Raw genomic sequence first — 23,059 nt, 5'->3', positions numbered from 1 at the left:
GGGGGCAAGGTCGTCAGGAACTATAGGAGAAGCAGCCTCTAGAGCGTTGGGGCCGACACCGTGTCGGGAGAGACATCGGCAACCGGAGGTCCAACATCACTAGGTCCGGAGCCGCATCCGCAAGAAGCCCACCGCAATAACACGGCGCCCACCGAACACCAGGCCGGCGCATCGCAAGAGGCAGCCACCGCTGAGAGGCACCACCAAAAACGTACCAAATTGTCCCCGCCTTGGAGCATGGCCATAGACCGGGGGAAGAAATAGCGTCGCCGCCGCGCCACCAAGGGGCTGGGACTTGGGAGGGGAGGCGGTGGTTGCGAGCTAGGTTTTTCCCGCCGCCACCAGGGAGGGTGGCGCGGGGGTCGCGGGAGGGTTCGCTGCAGCAGAGAGACCACTATTTAGATATAATCGAAATTCCAAAAAGAATCTGCAAAACAAAAATTGTGTAATTAAAGAACAAAATGCTCATGAGGTTCTTTGGGACAAGATACAAATAAGAAACAAATGTTGTGCATTTTGTTTCTGGAAAACATTTATGCAGCAGCCAAGGGGATGCATCACATTTTTGGGGGGCAAAAGCTAGAGGGTCAGGAGCTCTCGCAATTCATAGGAAAGAGTGGATGCAGTTCACAAGGAGAACCGGATCAAAAACCTCACAGCGGAGATGTTTTTTATTGCAAAATTAGGCTAAAAGCGGGTGTGTCACAGCTCAATTATGTTCGCTACATCGCACGCGCATCTACGGCGGATGTAGCTGCGTAAAGGATCTCACCAAGCAAACGCTCGAGGGCGAGAGCGTCCGAGACAACACCAAGGTGAGACATATTGGCGATCCTCATGGACCTGTAGTGCTCCTGCCTCGGGTCTCCACCCATCACCGTGTCCAGCGCAAGTATGCTCGCCAAGTTCACGACGCCGTCGCCGTCTCCGTACACCACCTCCGGGGCCGCGCCGAGGCCGCCAGGACACGGGTAGACGAGCTTCTCCACGGTCGGCACGCCGCCGCCGTTGACGCACGTCATGGGCACTAGCGGCGGCCCGAGGCTCAGCGCCACGGGAAGCGCACGCGTCTCGTAGAGCCATACCGCCTGTGGCGGCAGCCCCGCCGCCGCGAGGAACGCCGGCATGTCACGCGCGGCGTAGCTCCGGTTCGTAGTGACCACTAGCGGCGTGTCGTCGCCGAAAGCGACGGGGGACGGCAGTGCCGAGAGAGTGCCGGGGAAGATCATCCTCACTTGCAGCGAGGGAAGGAGGGTCTGCATTAGCAGCACGAACCCGCCGGCGCCCGTGGAGGCCATGACGAAGTGCTTCACGAACCTCCTGCGCCACGGCAGCGGGCTCCGGTTGAGGAAGTCGAGTGCGAAGTAGCCGCCCTGGCTGTGCGAGACGAGGATGACCGGCTTGTCACCGTTCGTCCTGCTCGCGCGCTCCACCAGCTCCCGGAGCCGCCGCCGGAACCGGGACACCTCCCTGTTGGCCGTCCCCGGCGGGGCGGGCGCGTGCCGGAAGTCGTAGGGCGCGCCGAAGAGGGTCTCGCCGTCGCGGTACCCCGCTCGCTCCAACGCCTCCACCAGCTTCCCCATGCAGAGCTCCCTGCCAGTGTCAGGCAACACCAAAATTACCAAATCAATCGCTGATGATGGTGCTGCAGCAGTTGCGTAATTACTTTACTTGTCGGCAGGGTCGTCGGCGAGGAAGCCGCGGGTGGAGCCGAAGGAGACGGCGCGGGTCTCGACGCCGGGCGCGTTGCGGTAATCGCCGGCGGCATCGTCGTAGACCAATCTAAACTGATCGGCGAAGCACGGGGCGTCGGCGTCAGGAGCAGCCGCGGTCTTCCATAGCCGGTGCCACTGGCCGTCGCCCTTATGCGCGGCGCAGAGCGGCGACGGCGGCTCGTAGGCGTCCGTGAGGCGGGCCTCGATCTGGCTGCACGTGCTGCCGGGCAGCAGCACCACAGGGTGGAGGCCGGAGACGTTGTCGAGTGTCCATGGCAAGGAGGCCGCGTGGCTGAGCAGGAAGAAGGCAGAGTGGGTGAGCAGGAGGAGCCGTGGCCACCATTGGAGCTTGGTGGCCATGGCCATGGCGAGAGATACGTGGCCTGCCTTGCTCAGGAAGAGCAAGGACGGATGGATAGAATCCCTATGCTTTTATCTCTTTTTTTAGGGGTAATCCCTATGCTTTATCGGCACCTCACACGTCTCCCTCCTATCAATCTCCTGCGGTGCAGCCCGGTCCAACACGTTCGAGCTCAACCTTATATGGTGCTCCAACACGCTGGGCTGCTGCGCTCCACCGTATTTGTTGAAAATGACACTTTAAAAAAAAAGAAAATCAACTCTAGAATTGCTAAAAGTGAGAATGACTCGGAATTTTGTTTAAATTGACACCAAAATTTTGTTTCAAACCGACTGAAATTTGGTGGAAGTGACCAAAAGTTGTTGAAAGTGGAATTCTGGATGGCGACACAGAGGGTCTGGCGATCAAACAGATCCCAGCCAGATGAATCCAAGGCGACCATCCTCACGGGCTCCCCGGCTAACATGAAGCTAGTCGAATGTCGCGGAATGGACCCAAACATGGAAGAAACTCATCATACAAAAGGAAAACACCAAGTGTGGGAGCAAACATAAGTCAAATGGAGGTGTCTCAAGGCCAACATATGAGAAGACGACACACAGTGTTGTAATGTCCCGTGGTTCAGAGAGTGAGCGGGGGTTATTTTTTCTTTCAAATGTGCATTGCATTCATGCATCTAAACATTGGGGTATAATTAAAAGCTCCATTGAACTTAGTTGAATTTAGATGAAATTGACCCAGGTCTGAAATTTGACATGCCCTTTTCTCATTTTTGAGTATTTGCGTCACAATTGAAATAGGATATAAGTTAAGGACCTAAGTGCATGAGTACAACTCCATATTACAATAGAAGCAGAATTAAACAAATAAAGAATAGGATGAGAATTAATAATGATATAAGTTAAACATTTTTTTTGAAAACTTCAAACAGCTTTTGCAAAACACAATTTTTTTAAACTTTGAACATTTTTTTAAAATCCAAACATTTCTGGAAATGCACACAAATTTTGAGTATTTTTTTAAAATTTGTAGAAAATTTAAAAAACTTTAAAAGAAAAAATAAGAAAAGGAAAAAGGAAAAAATAAGTAAACCAGAAAAAACGGTTTAGGAACCTTCTGAAAGCTTCCCAAAACCGGTAAAAAAAAAGACAAAGTGAGCCGGCCCATGTACCATTGAAGGTGTGCGATATGTCGACAACTTATCACAAAATGTGGTAATTATGGTTTTTGGTGACCGATGACTACCAGTGGACACGTCCAGACGCACCTGTGGGTGTTTAAGAGGCTGGATTAGCTAGGTCCGACTCCGACATGTAAATTCTGGGTTTATAGCCCATCATTATGCTTGTGCGCAACCTGAATTAATGTGCTCTAGTATCCACAGTTTAGTTCTGCTCCCTTCGTTCCATAATGTAAGACGTTTTTACAAGCTATAATGTAAGACGTTTTTACATTATAGCTTGTAAAAAAAAACGTCTTACATTATAGCTTGTAAAAACGTCTTACATTATAGCTTGTAAAAACGTCTTACATTATGGGACGAAGGGAGTAGCAAATACTGCGAGTGGAGGAGGACCACGTAGGAGCTGAGATCCAACGGCTGTAATTGGCGTGTTGGCCTGATCGTGCAGTGCGGAAGCTGGCCGATCTGAGCTCGCGCCGGTCGGCCGAGGCAGAGCGTCGTCCAAATTAATTTTTTCGAGACAAGGCAATTTCTCCCTTCGCCACGAACCCTCTCGCTATTCTTCCCCAGCCGCGCCGCTCCACTCCACTCCAGCCGCCGGCGACCGGCGCCGCAGCTCGCCGCTGCCTGCTAGACGGCGGATCCATTAACTGGCAGCGAGAATCCGCTCCTTTTCTGCTCGATTCCGCCCCCGGTTGGCCGCCCACAATCCCGACCTCGAACCCTAGCTACGCAGGCAGCAATGCGCTCCAATCCCGCCACGCCTGCGAATCCCAGCGGGAGCAGAAAGCGGGGGCACTACAATTCCGCCAACAAGTCCCGCCGGAAGGTAAATCCCTCCCCTTTTCCTCTTCCCGCATCCAAATGTGCTGGACCGGATTCAGTTCAGCAAATCCCTCTGCTTTATTCAGTTCAGCTCAGTTCAGTTCAGCTCACATCTAGAGTAAATCCCTTCAGTCAGTTGCTTGTTTAATCCACTCACTCATACTACCTTGTGTGTAGGGCGACACGGCGTATAGGTGCTCGCCGCACCTCATCCCACCGATTATGAAGCTTCTCAGCGATAGGCAGAGAGGCTTTGTCAGAAAGATTGGGTTTGGAAGCCTGCTGTCCATGGAAGATTTTGAGATGGACAGGGCCCTTACCCTGTGGCTGATTGACAGGTTCAGCTGTGACACCGAGGCGCTCGAGTTCCAAGGCGGCGTGTCGGTTCCGGTGAGGCCGCTCGTGGAGTCCGTCCTCGGGATCCCTGCGGGCCCCATCCAGGTCGTGGCGGGCCTCCACGTCGGCGACGCTCTCCGCACTCGGTACCGCTGTCTTAAAGGGAAGAACGCCGAGAAACTGGCCGAGGAAATGCGCGGCATGACCGAGGAGGAACCCTTCTGTATGGCCTTCATGATGGTGATCCTTGCGATTTATCTAGCACCCAACACAACCAAGCTTGTCAACAGGTACTTGTTTGGGGCCGCTCAGCAGGTCAGCAGCCTCAGACAGATGGACTGGTGCGGTTTCGTTGCTGACTATCTCTTCAGAGGGATCAGGAAGTTCAAGGAATCGGAAGCACCCTTTGTTTTTGTAAAGGGCTGTGTGCACATCCTGAACGTAAGAAACATTCCGACCGCACTTGTGGAAATTACAAGCTGTTTGAATGTGCTGATGTCGCTTGTTTATTTATAAATTTTGTTTCTATTCATTGTCCTTGAAATGCAGGTCATTTACGTTGATCTTGTGAAACACGCTGCATTCGAAGTACCAAACGGCTTTCCACGCTTGGGCGTTGTCACTACAGAGCATAACAAATGGGTAGCTTCACATCCCTTTGGTAGCTTGCTGGTAATTACTCATGCACTACATTCTGCAATCAAACTGACTGTGATACACTGCTTTTTATTATGTGACATATGACTTGTTCGAAATAATGGCATGCTCTATGCTACTACAGGCATTACCAGTCTTGTAACCCACATTCATCCAGCAAGTAGCATTTATTTACCAAATCTTGACCGATCAAGTTTATTACTTATACGGAATTACATTTGAGTGACCTCTTTCAGAAGTATTTTTCTTTTTATGAAGTGGCATATAATGTTTGCTCAATCAGTAACTTTATGCTCATTCTGATGCAAATAGGTGCGTCGTCTAGAAGAGTCTGTCTATGCTCCCGTGCTCAATAACATGGGAAATGGTAGCATTGTTAAAGGCGGAACATGTGCTGATTCTGATACAAATACTGATGCTCTGGCCAATCAGTTTGCTATCACTGTCACCCATCAAAATAACCCGCAACCGATTGCAGCCTACCCTGGCACTGCCAGAACAACCCCTGATATAACGAGCTTGGCCAGTGTTGAACATGTAGCGTTAGAGACATCAGCTCGATCTGCAGGTACAAACCAGATACTTACTCCTATTACATTATCTATAGCCAGGTTATAACAGATATTACACAAGCATTTTCAACCATTAATTGGCAAGGCTTGTCCCAAACAACATGTATGTAACATGCTGTAAACTCTGTATTCTTCAACTTTGTTACCCTTGTACAAGATCTCTACATATTCATGAAATGGAAACGACTGTTTTCTTTATCATTATGTTTGTATATCTCAGACAAAATTGTAACATGTATTCTTTTTTCTTTTGCACATAATTCTACAGTGTATTCATTTAACACTCACAGAGTTGAGGGGTCCGTTTTCTTGGAAGAATGCGTAGTTTTTCCAAGAAGCCGCGAGCAATTGCAGTCTGCTGGGCCTTCTTCACCGTATTCTGCACAAGTTTGTTGACACTTCACTTCTGTGACATTATTTTTTGAATTACACTATGTTATGGTTTCCAATTCGACACTTCTGTGTTTCCCTCTGGTTCCTTTGCAGATTGCGGAGAAGATGCAGCTTGCGCCAGAAGCCACTTTGGGAAGGAACAGGGGTTCGCCGAAGGACGATCGGACACCCGAGAGGGCGAGGGTGGAGCTGCCCAACAGTGGGCAAGTAAAGCGAGCCGGAGAAGGCACCATAAGGATGGACATGAGTTTGCTTAGTTGTCGCGTCTGCTACCACCCCGTCAAGCCCCCTGTCTTCCAGGTTAATTTCTTTCTCAAAGAATGCTCGAATAATTTTCTGTTCCATTCAGCTGAGGTCTGAGGATGGCAGTATCTGATACAATTTTGTGCAGTGCAATGTCGGGCATTTAGCTTGCGGCACATGCCTCGCGGAGCTCCCCGGCGAACAGTGCCCGATCTGCGAGCACGGCAGTGGCTTTAGCCGCTGTCCAGTGATGGACGACGTCGTCTTGTCGAGCGAGATGAAGTGCTCCTACGACGGCTGCCAGAGCTACGTCCCCTATCACGAGCTCGACGGCCACCAGAGAGTGTGCCCGCACGCGCCCTGCTTCTGCACGGAGCCCGGTTGCGGCTTCTGCGGCCCTCCAGTGGCGCTCCTTGGCCACCTCACTGCGGTGCACTCAGTGCCAGTGCAGAAGGTCCAGTACGGCAATGTTCACCGGCTCCGGTTGTCGGAGGCACGGTGCCTGCTCCATGCGGAAGAGGACGACAGTGTGTTCCTCCTGGCTGTGGGGGCCGTGGGCGCGCTCGACATGGCCACCGTCGTGTCTGCGGTGTGCATCTGTGCGGGAGCATCACTAGAGCCGCGACACGCGGTCAAGCTCCGGGCGAATGGTCCGCCGCCACCGAGCAGCGCAGCGGGCAGCATTTTGTTGGACTTGAAGGCGGTGGCGACCAGCAACAGGCCCGGCGAGGTGGCCGTGGAGGAGCTGCCGTCTTTCTTGATGGTGCCGCCTACATATCTGGTTGGATCTGAGGCGTCCGAGTTGTCCCTCGACGTTCGCATTGACAGGGTGTGATCTGGGGCATAATTTCTTCATGGAAAATACACTGGTGTAATGTAATTGCTGCTAGATGCCACTCCTGATGGAAGATATGCACTGAACTTGCCGAGTGGAGGTGTTATCTTTTCACCGTCGGTGCAAGGGAAATTCACCATGAAATATCTTGGTTTTAGAGAACCATGGGGCCAACAAGCTTCCACCAAAATGGGGCTGCGCGCGCCACCCAAAACTAAGCCCCCACACGAAAAAGGGAACCTTCTCCCCCTTTTAGGAACAATTGTGTTTTGGCGCGAGTGTCCCCTCCAGGAATATTTCGGGAGGTTCCAGAACTTTTTTGGCACCCCTCTGAAAATTCCGGACGCATTTCAAAACTTTTCTGGCTTGATGGTTTACTCTGGAGCAATTTTTGGTTTTCCCTCTGAAACATTTTCGGTGTCTTCAAAACTTTTCCGTTGACTTTCTGGACTTTCTCTCAAGACTCCTTTTCTAATACTCAGCAGATATATGACACTTGAGGCTGTGTTCGGATCAAAGGGCTTGAAAACACAGGTTTGGAACAAAAATAGGGGAAATGGAAAGGAAGTGAGATGCAAAACAGGGGAAAATAAAACTTTGTAGGACAAGAAACCCACGAAATCAACAGATGTCGGTCCCCTGCATAGATTTTTAAATGTTTGATGTATGCTGCCTGTGTGGCCTCGATGTGTACATATCAACAATTTTTATAGCCGATGTGATGCATGGTTCGGTGCCCTTTTCCTTCCACTGTCTCGGGCCTGCGCGAAAAAATTGGCTGGCCCAGAAAACTTTCTTGCGGATCGGTAACAAAAGATTCCTTTGTTCTGAACGGTAGAAAAGGGAGCAGTTCCTTAGGAATGGCTTTCCTTTGGTTTTCCTACGTTTTTTTCTCTGTCCCGAACAGGCCTTAAGCGTGTGATTCTATAGGTACGGTAAAATATAGATACGAGCGAAACTTTTTGATCGATGATCAATGGTGGAACTGTGGACATCTATATTGACCTCTATACTCACACAAATATATATTCGAATGAACCTTTAGTTATCGTGTGCTATTCCTAATGCTTAGCAATATGCTACAAAAACGTGAGGTGAGATTTATCAGCATCCCTGTGAATCGACAATTTGTTCACTATGCGAGTTTTCTCATTATTGGTTTTGTTCTCTTTTCTCATTCCATGTTCTAGCATCCACGTGATCAAATCACGATGTGTCTGGCTAGCCGATGATGTATACCGTGACACCGAGAGGACCCCAAGAATATATCATCATCGTCGGAGGAGCAAATCAAAATTTTAACCTATCTAGTCCCTTGTCATACTTTTTCGTGAACTTGTAAGCTGCCATAATAGCAACCCAATTACAAATGACATATAATAAACCTCAAAGTTCACGAAGCAAGTATGAAGAAACTCGGTGGTTTAAGGAATATGCAAACGTCTAACTTTCTATGTCTTATAAACCATTGACGAAAGGATCTCATAGTATGACAATAATTTAGTCGGCCAGGAAAACGTAATCATCATGTAACACTTGAGCTAGTCTTAAAGGCATGACTAGAAATCTATATTACCGTTTATTATTTCACACATGCACATAGGGTTTTCTATGAGCCTCTTCAATATACAGACTTAAGGACAATCGCAATTATAACACGAACATAAACATACCTATGAACATGGAAATGAATAATAAAATTTATTATTTGCCACTAGGTCATATTTCCAACACAGGCTACCTGAAAGAGAAGGAGAACAGCGATGTGTCGGACAGCTTCGGCAATGAGCAGATCCAGCTTGATCCATTTTACGTTTTTGAGCGCTGCTTCCGCGAGAAAGAAAGCAAGAGCAGACGTCTATAATCTTTGTCCATAGCTAGTACGTAGGTAATCCAATTCCAAAGGCACGTGCTGATGTAGTAGCCAAACGATTGTTGTTGCATCATAGAGATAGTTCATGTCGCAGGTGTTTATATGGACTTGAGATTTACTAATTAGCAAAATTTGAAATGTGAACGTTTGAGGGGCCACACATTAGGGCATCTCCAACAGTTGTGAAATAGGTGTTGGTAAATTTGCCACTTAGAACATAGTGATGATGTGGCATGTATTAAATATGGAGAAAGGGCAAAGTTGTATGTAGATTAACCAACAACCTTTGCACAAGCTTCAAGATGAAATAGAGATCAATCACATTTATTGTCTCACCATTTATTGGATAGCTTAGCATTAGACAAAAGATTCTTGTTCCAAGAGAGAAGGGACAAAGGCGTGCGCTTAAGCTGGTGGAAGAGGCACTATTCTATTTGACATTGGGTGGCACTAACAATAGTCAGAACAATTCAGGCCTCTCACTTTCCAGCACAAGGCATCAACATTTTGTTGATGCATTGGGAAACCAGACAAGTCACCTACTACAGGCTGGAAGTTTAATTAGTGTCACCTACTTCCATCAGCAGTCGCATCTAAGCAGCGATTACATCCCATGAAGAAATGATGAAAAATACTACTACTTGCATCAGCACTGGGCCATATCACATCCTGTCAATGCGAACGTCGAGGGACACCTCCTTGTACGCCCCACAGTCAACCAGGTATGCCGGCGGCACCATCAGGAACGACGGCAGCTCCTCCACCGCCACCTCGCCGGGCCTGGCGATGCTCGTCACCGCCTGCATGTCCAGCAGAATGCTGCCCGCCGCGCTGCTCGGTAGCGGCGGACCGTTCGCCCAGAGCTTGACCGCGTATCGCGGCTCTGGGTATGCTCCCGCTCTGAGGCACACCACGGACGCGACGGTGGCCATGCCGAGCACGCCCACGGCCAGGAGGAACGCGCTGTCGTCCTCTTCCGCGTGGAGCAGGAACCGTGGCTCCGACACCCGGAGCTGATGGACACTGCCGTAGTGGACCTTGTGCACTGGCACTGAGTGCAGGGCGGCGAGATGGCCGAGGAGCGCCGCCGGTGCGCCGGCGAAGCTGCAGCCGGTCTCCGTGCAGAAGCAGGGCCCGTGTGGGCACGTGCTCTGGTGGTCGTCGAGCTCATGGTAGGGGACGTAAATGTGGCAGCCTTCGTGGGAGCACTTCATCGTGCTCGACAGGACGACGTCGTCCATCACTGGACAGCGGCTAAAGTCACCGCCGTGCTCACACATCTGGCACTGTTCGTCGGGGAGCTCCGCAAGGCATCTGCCGCAAGCTAAATGCCCGACATTGCACTGCACAAAATTGTATCAGATACTGCCATCCTCAGACCTCAGCTGAATGGAACAGAAAATTATTCGAGCATTCTTTGAGAAAGAAATTAACCTGGAAGACAGGGGGCTTGACGGGGTGGGAGCAGACGCGGCAACTAAACAAACTCATGTCCATCCTTATGGTGGCTTCTCCAGCTCGCACCATTTGCCCACTATTGGGCGGCTCCACCCTTGCCCTTTTGGCGCTCCGATCATGCTTCTCCATCATCGACGGTGAATCCCTGTTCCTGCTCTCGGCAGCAGCCGCAAGAACCTCCAGCCCGTTTGGAATCTGCAAAGGAAAAACATCACATCATGAATTGGTACCCACAATCTACAGATGTTTCTTCTGCGCAATTCAAAGAATATGGCGTCGACAAACTTGTGCAGAATACGGTTCAGAAGAAGGCCCAGCAGACTGCAATTGCTCGCCACTTCTTGGAAAAATAATGTGTTCTGCAAAAGTTACATCAATACATGGAAGAATTTTGTCTCAGATACATATAACCAATGTTGAAGAAAAAGAATTGTTTTCGATTAATGGCTATGTGTTTTACATCTTTTAGGCAAGCTTCTGAATGTAGAGATTTGTACAAGGATAACAGAGTCAGGAGAATACAATACATAATTTATAGCATGTTACATACATGACATGTCAATTAATGGTTGAAAATGCTCGTGTAATATCTTTTATAACCTGGCTATAGACAATGTAATAGGAGTCAGTTATAATGGTTTGTACCTGCAGATCGAGCTGATGTCTCTAACCCTGTAACAATGAGCAAGCTGCCAGGACCTGGTGAAACCGGATGCTGGTTATTTTGATCATTGTCGGTAGCAGACTGATTGGACAGAGCATCAGTATCTGTATCAGAATCAGCACATTCTCCGCCTTCAACAATGTTACCATTTCCATTATTAAGCACAGGAGCATAGACAGACTCTTCTAGACGACGTACCTAGAATGAGAATACGCGTAAAGTTACTGATTGTAGCAATCATTATATGCAACTTAAGAAAAAGAAAATTACTTCTGAAAGAGGTCACTCAAATGTAATTCCGTGTAAGTAATAAACTTGATTGGTCAAGATTTGGTAAATAAATGCTACTCATTGGATGGGTGTGGGTTATAAGACTGGTAATGCTTGTAGCAGCATAGAGCATGCCATTATTTTGAACAAGGCATGTCACATAATAACAAATAGTGTACAACAACAACAACAAAGCCTTTCAGTCCCAAACAAGTTAGGGTGGGCTAGAGTTCAAACCCACAAGATCTCGAAACCCATAATAATGAATGGTGTGTTTCAAATAAATAGCGTATCACAGTTTGATTGCAGAATTCAGTGCATGAGTAATTACCAGCAAGCTACCAAAGGGATGTGAAGCTACCCATTTGTTATGCTCTGTAGTGACAAAGCCCAAGCGTGGAAAGCCGTTTGGTACTTCGAATGCAGCATGTTTCACAAGATCAATGAAAATGACCTGCATTTCAAGGACAGTGAATGGAAATAAATTTCTAAATAAACAAGCAACATCAGCACATTCAAACAGTTTGTAATTTCCGTAAGTGCAGTTGGAATGTTTCTTACGCTCAGAATGTGCACACAGCCCTTTAGACAACCAAAGGGTGCATCTGATTCCTTGAACTCCCTGATTCCTTTGAAAAGATAGTCAGCAACGAAACCACACCAATCCATCTGTTTGAGGCTACTGACCTGTTGAGCAGCTCCAAGAAAGGACCTGTTGACAAGCACGGTTGTATTTGGTGCTAGATAAATCGCGAGTATCGTCATCATGAAGGCTATACAGAAGGGTTCCTCCTCGGTTATGCTGCACATTTCCTCGGCCAATTTCCTGGCGTTCTTGAATTTAACAGAGCAGTACTGACTGAAGAGACCATAGTCAACATGGAGACCCTGCACGACTTGGATGGGGCCCGAAGGGATCCCAAGGACAGACTTGACGAGTGGCCTCACCGGAATCGATAAGCCGCCTCCAAACTCAAGCGCATTGGTGTCACAACTGAACTTACCAACCAACCAGAGGGTAAGGGCCTTGTTCATCTCGAAATCCGCCATGGACAGCAGGCTCCCAAACCCGATTTTTCTGACGAAGCCCTTCTGCTCCTCACTGAGAAGCTCCACAATCTGCGGAATGAGGCGAGGGGAACATCTGTACACCGCGCTCCCGCTCTACAAGGTATGAGTGGATCAACTAAGGAGATTCAGGCGTAATGTAAACTGAAAAACGCAGAGCAGAGGAGTGGAGGGATTCCGGGATCGTACCTTCCGGGGCCTCTTGGCAGATCTACTTGGTGGACTACCACCATCCATGGCACTCCCCTGCTTTCCGTTACTGCTGGGATTAGCATGCGCAGCAGGATTGGAACCCATGGCCCCGTGAAGATGGTTTGTACCTGCAGATTGAGCTGATGTCTCTAACGCTACAACAATGGACAAGCTGGCAGGACCTGCTGAAACCGGATGCTGGTTATTTTGATCATTGTCGGTAGCAGGCAGATTGGCTAGAGCATCAGTATTTGTATCAGAATCAGCACATTCTCTGCCTTCAACAATGTTACCATTTCCATTATTAAGCACAGGAGCATAGACAGACTCTTCTAGACGACATACCTATATGAATGAGAATACGCGTAAAGTTACTGACTGTAGCAATCATTATATGCAACTTAAAAAAAGAAAAATACTTCTGAAAGAGGTCACTCAAATGTAATTGCGTGTAAGTAATAAACTTGACCAGTCAAAATTTGGTGAATAAATGCTACTCATTGGATGGATGTGGGTTACAAGACTGGTAATGCTTGTAGCAGCATAGAGCATGCCGTTATTTTGAACAAGGCATATGTCACATAATAACAAATAGTGCACAACAACAACAAAGCCTTTCAGTCCCAAACAAGTTGGGGTAGGCTAGAGTTAAAACCCATCAGATCTTGAAACCCAAAATAATGAATGGTGTGTTTCAAATAAATAGCGTATCACAATTTGATTGCAGAATTTAGTGCATGGGTAATTACCAGCAAGCTACCAAAGGGATGCGAAGCTGCCCATTTGTTATGCGCTGTACTGACAACGCGCAAGCGTGGAAAGCCGTTTGGTACTTGGAATTCAGCATGTTTCACATGATCAATGAAAATGACCTGCATTTCAAGGAAATAAATTTATAAATAAACAAGCAACATCAGCACATTCAAACAGTTTGTAATTTCCTTAAGTGCGGTCGGAATGTTTCTTACGCTCAGAATGTGCACACAGCCCTTGAGAAGAACAAAGGGTGCATCGGATTCCTTGAACTCCATGAGTCCTTTGAGGAGATAGTCAGCAACGAAACCGCACCAGTCCATCTGTTTGAGGTTACCAACCTTCTGAGCAGCTCCGAGCAAGGACCGGTTGACAAGCATGGTTGTATTTGGCGCTAGATAAATCGCGAGTATCACCATCATGAAGGCTGTACAGAAGGGTTCCTCCTCGGTTATGCCACACATTTCTTCGGCCAGTTCCTTTGCCTTCCTCACTTTAGTAGAAGAGAAGTGACTGTAGGGAGACTGCACGACTGGGATGGGGCCTGAAGGGATCCCAAGGATAGACTTGACGAGCGGCCTGACCGGAATCGACACGCCGCCTTCAAACTCGAGCGCCTCGGTCTCACAACTGAACCTGCCAACCAGCCACAAGGTAAGGGCCTTGTTAATCTCGAAGTCTGCCATGGACAGCAGGCTCCCAAAACCGATTTTTCTGACGAAGCCCTTCTGCTCCTCGCTGAGAAGCCCCACAATCTGCGGGATGAGGTGCGGGGAACATCTGTACGACGCCGTCCCGCTCTGCAAGGCATGGGCGGATTCAGCTGAGGAGACGCGGATGTAATATGAATGAACTGAATGAGTAAAGCAGAGCAGAGGAGTTCGTACCCAGCCCTTCGGGAGAAGAGCAGAGGACTTCTTGGCAGATCTGCTTGGTGGATTGCCACCGCCCACGGCATCCCCCCGCTTTCCGGTCCTGCTGGGATTGGAACGCGCAGCAGGACTGGAACCCATGGCCGTGTGGCTAGGGTTTCAGAGGGAGACGGTGACCAGCCCAATAGGCGGGGAAATCGATCAGAAAAGGAGCAGATTCTTGCTACCAGTTAGTGGATCCGCCGTCTGGCGGGCATGCGCGAGCTGCGGTGCCGGTCGCCGGCGGGGTGCGCCGGCTGGAGTGGAGTGGAGCGGCGGCGGCGGCGGCGGCGGGGTGCGCCGGCTGGAGTGGAGTGGAGCGGCGGCGGCGGGGTTGTGGGGAAAGAGGAGAAAGGGGGGAAGAAGAGCGAAGCCAAAAAAATGCCAATGCCTCGAAATATTTGGGCGACGCTCTCTGGCGCGAGCCACCAATCGGTCAGCTTCGGCAAAGTAGGATTAGGCCAACCACAGCCGTTGGATCTCGGCGCTGGCTCCTAGGTGGTCCTGGTTGCCCTAGCATATCCTGGTTCCACTCCACCCGCTAGCACGGAAAAACGCGCCGTGTCTCGCGCGCCGCAGCGTTATCCATGCTTGCAATGTCTGCGTCCCCGCTTCCCGTCGTGCTCATGGCTGTGTCGCTCGACGTTCACCAGATAAGCCGTCATCGGTTGCAGCATGACCTGCCACCGGTCGCAACCTCGCCATCGTCGGTTTTAGCGTGGCGCCCCACCGATCACAACCCACGGCCGACGACCCATGATCTGTCGTGTTGCCGCCAACCCTAGGTGCTTGCAACATTGTCCTCATCGTTAGTCACATCGGCGATGCTCGTAGCATCTGGTGGCCAGAGTTGTAGCACGCGCTCCCCCGTCTTGTCGTCATATATCGTCTTGCAGCGTTGTCACTTTTGGCTGCTCGCAGCATCATCATGTCCCCTGGCAGTATCGATCGTCATCATGTCTCGTGGTAACACTGTCACAGCCGACCGCATAGCACCCGCCAGTCATGTTTGCAACATCATCGACTCAGAGTTCAAGCATTGTAGCTCACTAGTTCCAGCAATCCACCCATATGCTATCGTTGGCTCGCCGTGAGCAATTACAACATTGTCCGCATGCCATAGAAGCACGTTTGTGCACCTTCCAAGTTCCAAGTGATGAGTGGTATTTTTGCGCTTATTATACCATTGTTTAAACCGAATAATCCCAAAATTTTCGAGAAAAGCACTCCGACATGACTAATGAATGTGAGAGATCATGAAATCCTTGTTTTTAATATGCTTCCGCAAAAAAGAAGGGCCTAAGTATGGAAAGGAATCATCACTTAGGAGAAAACAAGAAGAATAGAGGAAGAAATGAAGGAATTGAAGGCGCGGGAAATGCACCAGAGTGCAAGACGACCTTTGGTACGAGCGCACGCGCTCATACCAGTCATCGTCGACTTCAGGAGGTCCAACCACCCAACCTTTATAAAAGGGCCTACACCAGAATCGCAATAGAGAGAGAACACCATTCATGAAACAGGGCACCATAACCATCTTCCAACCCTAGATGCCACCATTTTCCCATCTTATTTCCATAGTTGTAGCCACCATCATCACCACAACAATCCTCTCTCCATGTTAGTCATACTTGTACTCATGTATCACACTTGGCAACTACTGTAAGACACATCATCAGTAAAGCATTCATCTTTGTGTCTTCTTCAATGAGTTCATCTTGCGATCCGATCGCCATGTGTGAGTAATTCAATAAGGCAATGGGTTAAGGCACTACCTTGCAAACCGAATGGTCGGGACCGGCTACCCAACAGGTACCCCTAAGCTACCTAGTGCCTAAGCTGGGGGTATATTCTCGTGATGATGACCCCGACTTCCATGAGGATGAGGATCTATCCATTATTTTCATGGAGGGGATCTTCTATCAAGAGAGCCTTGATGGCTCCAAAGTATCCATCATTCCTGACTTGCCAGGGGTTCTAACGTTCTCTATGGTAAGGTCCCCTCAAGCCTTCTTCGAAAGAGATCTTCTGCCCGAAAGACCCCGAGAACCCTGACTTCTCCTCCAAAGGGTCGCCACTCAAAGCATCCGCTGACTGATTCAGCCTCTCAAGGGTGCCAACCACCAGGCGACCAAGGTGCCGCTCAGGAACCAGCCACTATGGCAGTAGAGAAAGTTGCACCTCCCGAGACAGGTAAGTTTTATTAATAGCAAGCTCAAAAAATTGCCATGGCATTATATGTCTTATCGCTCGAGCTTTTATGTAGGAAACTCATCCATGAATCGACAACTGAGGAGGCAGGCGCTATGGATGCTTCAATGCCAAAGACTGGTGTCGAGCCAATACCCGCCCCACGGGATATTCCCGAAGTGGCTCAATCAGAAACCTCATAGACTTGTTCTACCACCAACTCTGAGGTTGACAGTGCCATAAATCATCGGCAGAGAAAGGCTTCTTTAAGGAATTCTATCTTCTCCAGCCAATAATTCAATGCCCTCAGTTCGGTGGATGCCTATCTTGGCGTGGTTCGCTCCGGCTTTGAGAAGACGGTGGATGTTTTATCCAAGGGTTTGCATGTAAAAACCTTTCTCCCTTGTTTACTTTAACAATATATGGCCTCAATAGTCCCTAGATGGACCGACGCTAGTCCCTTTTAAATAGAAACAGTCCATCCGAGCTCAAGGCTACTTTTTAGCTTTTCCGATAGGACTTTGAAAGGTGTGAAGGTCTGTCATATATGGCAGTAGCCCCTAAGACACTTGTTGGATGAGTTATCAGACTAGTGTATTAGTGGTGGTAATCTTGACTGAGCGCGAAACCTAGTAGCCACCGAGGCTTAATTCAGACACAAGTGGCCATGTTAAGGATCGAATATATGTAACCATGTCTTAATTTGACAGGTTGCTCAAGATAAAAATGAGGGCCTCTCCGAAGAGCTAACCTAGACCAAGGCGAAGCAGGATGTCGCACAGGCCGAGGTGGAGCATATTAAGAAATTCACCAGAGAAGCACACGGTAAGTGTGTCTGATCATATGGTTTTTATTTTCGAGAATTTGAGGCCATCCTTAATGGGGCTTTATATCTGTAGCGGTAGAAACCATTGGTCAACTAGAGAGGGACCTGAAGCAGGCCCGAGAGGACCGACGATATGCAGAATCTCAAGAATAGGCCGACCATTGTGTGTTGTCCCAAAGTAGGGATGACAACAATAAGCTCAAGGCCGAAAACGGGTGGCGGGCTCAAGAGATTGAGAGGCTGAAAACTCAACTGGTCGTGATTACTTGTACTCTGCGTTGGTATTCCCCCGAAGAGGAGAGGATGATGCAGCACAACAAAGGTAAGTATTTCCCTCAGTTATGAAACCAAAGTTATCAATCCAGTAGGAGAACCAAGCAACACTATGTAAACAACACCTGCACACAAACAATAAATACTTGCAATCCAACACGTGAAGGGGTTGTCAATCCCTCAACAGTATTGAGATAGATTAAATTGTATGAGATTTGATAGACAGATCTAACTAAAACACAAAATAAAATAAGTAAAAGAAAATTGTAGCGAGATATTTTTGGTTTTAATATGATAGGAAATAGACCCGGGGGCCATAGTTTTCACTAGAGGCTTCTCCCAAGAAAATAGCATACGATGGGTAAACAAATTACTGTTGGGAAATTGATAGAAAAACGAATAATTATGACGATATCTAAGGCAATGATCATGTATATAGGCATCACATCCAAAATTAGTAGAACGAAACGATTCTGCATCTACTACTATTGATCCACACATCGACCACTATCCAGCATGCATCTAGTGTATTAAGTTCATGGAAAACGGAGTAATGCAATAAGAATGATGTCATGATGTAGACAAGATGAACTCATGTATGAAACCCCATCTTGTTACCCTTAATAGCAACGATTACATGCGTGTCATGTCTCTTTCTGTCACTGAGATTGAGCACCACAAGATCGAACCCATCACAAAGCACCTCTTCCTATGGAAAGATAAATCAATCTAGTTGGCCAAACCAAACCAATAAATCGGAGAAGAAATACGAGGCTATAACAATCATGCATAAAAGAGTTCAGAAAAGTGATTGCTTATATCTGCGTTGGTAATTCCCCGGAGAGGAGAGGATGATGCAGCACATCAAAGGTAAGTATTTTCCTCAGTTATGAAATCAAGGTTATCAATCCAGCAGGAGAACCAAGCAACACTATGTAAACAACACCTGCACACAAACAACAAATACTTGCAAGCCAACGCGTACGAGGGGCTGTCAATCCCTCCTCGGTTTTGAGGTAGATTAAATTGTATAGGTTTTCATAAATAGATCTAACTAAAACACAAAATAAAATAAAGAAAAGGTGCAGCAAGGTATCTTTAGATTTAATATGATAGGACACTACTAGGGAAAAGGCTAGCAACAGAGCGGGTTCTAGGTATATCAGTAGCGCGGGGACCGGCGCTACTAATAAGGCGCTACAGCTAACCCGTAGCAGTAGCGCGTGCACACCCGCGCTACTGCTATACAAGTGTAGCAGCAGCGCGCTTCGTGGAAGCTCACTACTGCTAATAGCTCTAGCGCGCTTTGCCTGGACGCGCTACTGCTACTGTGACGCTTCTGCTAACTTTTCTCCACTCGCTACTGCTAATTTTAGTAGTTTTTTCTGCATATTTGTTTTGTATTTGAATAGGCTTTATACAATAATCTTTAGCATATGATACACATAGAAATGTAATCATAGCATATACATACAAATAGTCTCATCAAATCATGTCATCATCATAATCATCATCCAACACAAAGTGGTCTCTCGTCATCATCTCGAAAATAGCGATACAAATCTCGATTACTTGCAACTACATCGTCATCCATCTAAATAATGATATACGCGAGAAAAGCTATCACTTTGCATGAACCTAAACTAACTACTGGCTGTCGCTCAAAAACCGGAAACCGGTACACCTGGGCCTGACATTCCGGCCACTCGTCGTATACTCCTGGCGTAGCACTTCTTCGCCATCGATAATCTATACACCTGCATCGTCACATGAGTCGATAATATGCAACATATATAGTTGAGCAACAGAAAGAGACAGACTTGGCAAAAAATAGAAGCAACATATCATAAGCATAAATAACAAATTAAAGTTCATCGTACCCAAAATGCCCTAACTAGAGTGATCTTTGCTAGTCGAGGAGGACGGTTTAACTACATCACAAATAAAGTTTCGTCGTGCATAATTCAAAGTTTCGTCATACTGATAGTATGTACTAAACGGACACATTGTCATATATCGACAATCACTCCATGTCGTGCCATCCATCCAAGCCAGGGAGATAGTCCCCGAGCTTAGTGAAAGGCTTCAGGTCGAGACGCTGAGCGGCTACGCGTGTTCGGACGTCTTCCCGCGACATTTGTCCTTCTTCGTAGAACATCCCTGTTTTTTCGACGACCTCCTTCATGATGATTTGGGCAAGTTCGCGCTGGATGTGATAGAACTCAGCTCGAAGTCAATGATCCTCGATATTTCCTAAGTTCTTTGCCCATCGCAGAATATGGGCATCGCCAGATGTAGGTGACATGCGAAGGTTCTGGTGATCCCGTCTGTACTCCAGCATCTGGTGTAGGACATTGATACGTCTCCAACGTATCTATAATTTTTGATTGTTCCATGCTATTATATTATCAACCTTGGATGTTTTATATGCATTTATTATGCACTTTTATATCATTTTTGGGACTAACCTATTAACCCAGAGCCCAGTGCCAGTTTCTGTTTTTTCCTTGTTTTAGAATATCGCAGAAAAGAAAATTCAAACGGAGTCCAATTGACCTGAAACTTCACGGAACTTATTTTTGGATCAGAAGAAGCCCAAAAGACTAGGAGTGCACGTCAGGGGATCAACGAGGAAGCCACGAGGCAGGGGGGCGCGCCCTCCACCCTCGTGGGCCCCCTGACGCACTTCTTCCTCCTATATATCTCCATATACCCTAAAACGACCGGGGAGCACAATAGATCGGGAATTTCGCCGCCAGAAGCCTCCGTAGCCACCGAAAACCAATCTAGACCCGTTCCGGCACCTTGTCAGAGGGGGCAATCCCTCTCCGGTGGCCATCTTCATCATCCTGGTGCTCTCCATGACGAGGAGGGAGTAGTTCTCCCTCGGGGCTGAGGGTATGTACCAGTAGCTATGTGTTTGATCTCTCTCTCTCTCTCTCTCCCTTTCTCGTGTTCTTGAGGTGATACGATCTTGATGTATCGCGAGCTTTGCTATTATAGTTGGATCTTATGTTTCTCCTCCCCCTCTACTCTCTTGTAATGGATTGAGTTTCCCCTTTGAAGTTATCTTATCGGATTGAGTCTTTAAAGATTTGAGAACACTTGATGTATGTCTTGCCGTGTGTATCTATGGTGACAATGGGATACCACGTGATTCACTTGATGTATGTTTTCGTGATCAACTTGCGGGTTCCGCCCATGAACCTATGCATAGGGGTTGGCACACGTTTTCGTCGTGATTCTCCAGTAGAAACTTTGGGGCACTCTTTGAGGTTCTATGTGTTGGTTGAATAGATGAATCTGAGATTGTGTGATGCATATCGTATAATCATACCCACGGATACTTGAGGTGACATTGGAGTATCTAGGTGACATTAGGGTTTTGGTTGATTTGTCTTAAGGTGTTATTCTAGTACGAACTCTAGGGTTGTTTGTGACACTTATAGGAATAGCCCAACGGATTGATTGGAAAGAATAACTTTGAGGTGGTTTCGTACCCTACCATAATCTCTTCGTTCGTTCTCCGCTATTAGTGACTTTGGAGTGACTCTTTGTTGCATGTTGAGGGATAGTTATATGATCCAATTATGTTATTATTGTTGAGGGAACTTGCACTAGCGAAAGTATGAACCCTAGGCCTTGTTTCAACGCATTGCAATACCGTTTACGCTCACTTTTATCATTAGTTACCTTGCTGTTTTTATAATTTCAGATTACAAAAACCTTTATCTACCATCCATATACCACTTGTATCACCATCTCTTCGCCGAACTAGTGCACCTATACAATTTACCATTGTATTGGGTGTGTTGGGGACACAAGAGACTCTTTGTTATTTGGTTGCAGGGTTGCTTGAGAGAGACCATCTTCATCCTACGCCTCCTACGGATTGATAAACCTTATGTCATCCACTTGAGGGAAATTTGCTACTGTCCTACAAACCTCTGCATTTGGAGGCCCAACAACGTCTACAAGAAGAAGGTTGTGTAGTAGACATCAAGCTCTTTTCTGGCGCCGTTGCCGGGGAGGTTAGTGTTTGAAGGTATATCTTTAGATCTTGCAATCGAGTCTTTTAGTTTCTTGTTTTATCACTAGTTTAGTTTATAAAAGAAAATTACAAAAAAATGGAATTAAGTTTGCCTCATACGCTTCATCTTTTTAATATCTTTCGTGAGTATGATGGAAAGGCAAATTGTGTTGAAGTGTTAGAAGAAGAATGCATTAAAATGTTTGGCACTAAATATTTTAATGATGAGCATGATTGCAATGTTGTTAGTATGAATTCCTTGAATATCCATGATGCTAATGATATGCAAAGCCACAAGCTTGGGGAAGCTATGTTTGATGAAGATGATATTTTTTGTCCCCCAAGTTTTGATGAGAAAATTTATTATGATGAAAGCATGCCTCCTATTTATGATGATTATATTGATGAAAGTGGATTTGGAGAGGTCATGACTTTATTTTGTGATGAATCCACTATTCCGGAAGAGGTTCCAATTGATTATGAGAACAAAGTTGCTATCTATGATGATTATTGTGATGACTTGTATCCTATAAAGAATAATGATATCCATGAAACTTGTCATCATGATTTTAGTTTTCAATTGGATTATGCCTCACATGATAATTATTTTGTTGAGTTTGCTCCCACTACTATTGATGAGAAGAAATTTGCTTATGTAGAGAGTAATAAAATTTATATGCTTGTAGATCATGAAAAGAATGCTTTAGGTGCTGGTTATATTATTGAATTCACTCATGATGCTACTGAAAATTATTATGATGTAGGAACATATGCTTGTAGGAATTGCAATAATATCAAGTTTCCTCTCTATGTGCTTAAAGTTTTGAAGTTATGCTTGTTTTGCCTTCCTATGCTAGTTGATTATTGTTCCCATAAGTTGTTTGCTCACAAAATCCCTATGCATAGGAAGTATGTTAGACTTAAATTTGCTAGTCATATTCTTTATGATGCTCTCTTTATGTTTCAATTCTTATCTTTTATGTGAGCATCATTGAAATCATCATGCCTAGCTAGGGGCGTTAAACGATAGCGCTTGTTGGGAGGCAACCCAATTTTATTTTTGTTCCTCGCTTTTTGTTCCTGTTTAGCAATAAATAATTTATCTAGCCTCTGTTACGATTGAGTTGTTTGTGTTTTAATTAGTGTTTGTGCCAAGTAGAACCTTTGGGAAGACTTGGGTGAAGTCTTTATGATCATGCTGTAAAAAACAGAAACTTTAGCGCTCACAAGAATTGTTGCCATTTTTATTTGGAGAGTGCTATTTAGTTAATTATTTTTGCAGATGATTAATAGATAAATTCCTCAGGTCCAGCAATTTATTTTAGAATTTTGGGGTTCCAGAAGTATACGTTTGATCCAGATTACTACAGACTGTTCTGTTTTTGACAGATTCTGTTTTTCGTGTGTTGTTTGCTTATTTTGATGAATCTA

The 23,059-nt window shown here is 46.8% G+C and overlaps 3 protein-coding genes across 4 annotated transcripts; 1 reads left to right on the top strand and 2 right to left on the bottom strand.

The window, feature by feature from the left end:
• Positions 1-641: 641 nt before the first annotated feature.
• LOC125542383 (lecithin-cholesterol acyltransferase-like 1) lies at positions 642-2,227 on the bottom strand. The gene is made up of 2 exons (XM_048705408.2): positions 1,672-2,227; positions 642-1,593 (listed from the first exon to the last, which is right to left on the bottom strand). Exons 1-2 carry the CDS (start codon positions 2,079-2,081, stop codon positions 723-725), a joined length of 1,281 nt encoding a protein of 426 aa, XP_048561365.2. The 5' UTR covers positions 2,082-2,227; the 3' UTR covers positions 642-722.
• A 1,561-nt stretch (positions 2,228-3,788) lies between these two features.
• LOC125542382 (uncharacterized) lies at positions 3,789-7,282 on the top strand. Its single transcript, XM_048705406.2, has 7 exons — positions 3,789-4,088; positions 4,262-4,861; positions 4,970-5,092; positions 5,390-5,645; positions 5,918-6,036; positions 6,136-6,342; positions 6,434-7,282. Exons 1-7 carry the CDS (start codon positions 4,002-4,004, stop codon positions 7,118-7,120), a joined length of 2,079 nt encoding a protein of 692 aa, XP_048561363.2. The 5' UTR covers positions 3,789-4,001; the 3' UTR covers positions 7,121-7,282.
• A 2,007-nt stretch (positions 7,283-9,289) lies between these two features.
• LOC125542381 (uncharacterized) lies at positions 9,290-14,725 on the bottom strand. Of its 2 annotated transcripts, XM_087545958.1 has the most exons (10): positions 14,286-14,725; positions 13,614-14,198; positions 13,395-13,517; positions 12,643-12,990; positions 11,947-12,549; positions 11,717-11,839; positions 11,097-11,313; positions 10,737-10,810; positions 10,428-10,646; positions 9,290-10,336 (listed from the first exon to the last, which is right to left on the bottom strand). In XM_087545958.1, the coding sequence occupies exons 1-10, from the start codon at positions 14,409-14,411 to the stop codon at positions 9,656-9,658; spliced, it is 3,099 nt and encodes a 1,032-aa protein (XP_087402084.1). In that variant the 5' UTR covers positions 14,412-14,725; the 3' UTR covers positions 9,290-9,655. The 2 variants fall into 2 exon arrangements, with proteins under 2 accessions (XP_087402084.1, XP_087402083.1); XM_087545957.1 differs by having other exon boundaries at positions 13,614-14,725.
• Between the last annotated feature and the right edge of the window lie 8,334 nt (positions 14,726-23,059).

Source organism: Triticum urartu, chromosome 3A (assembly GCF_056163025.1).
Source record: "Triticum urartu cultivar PI428250 chromosome 3A, HENAU_Tu73, whole genome shotgun sequence".
Classification (NCBI taxonomy): Eukaryota; Viridiplantae; Streptophyta; class Magnoliopsida; order Poales; family Poaceae; genus Triticum; species Triticum urartu.
The sequence above is the reverse complement of the archived record's forward strand: the minus strand, read 5'-3'. Positions and strand labels throughout refer to the sequence as shown.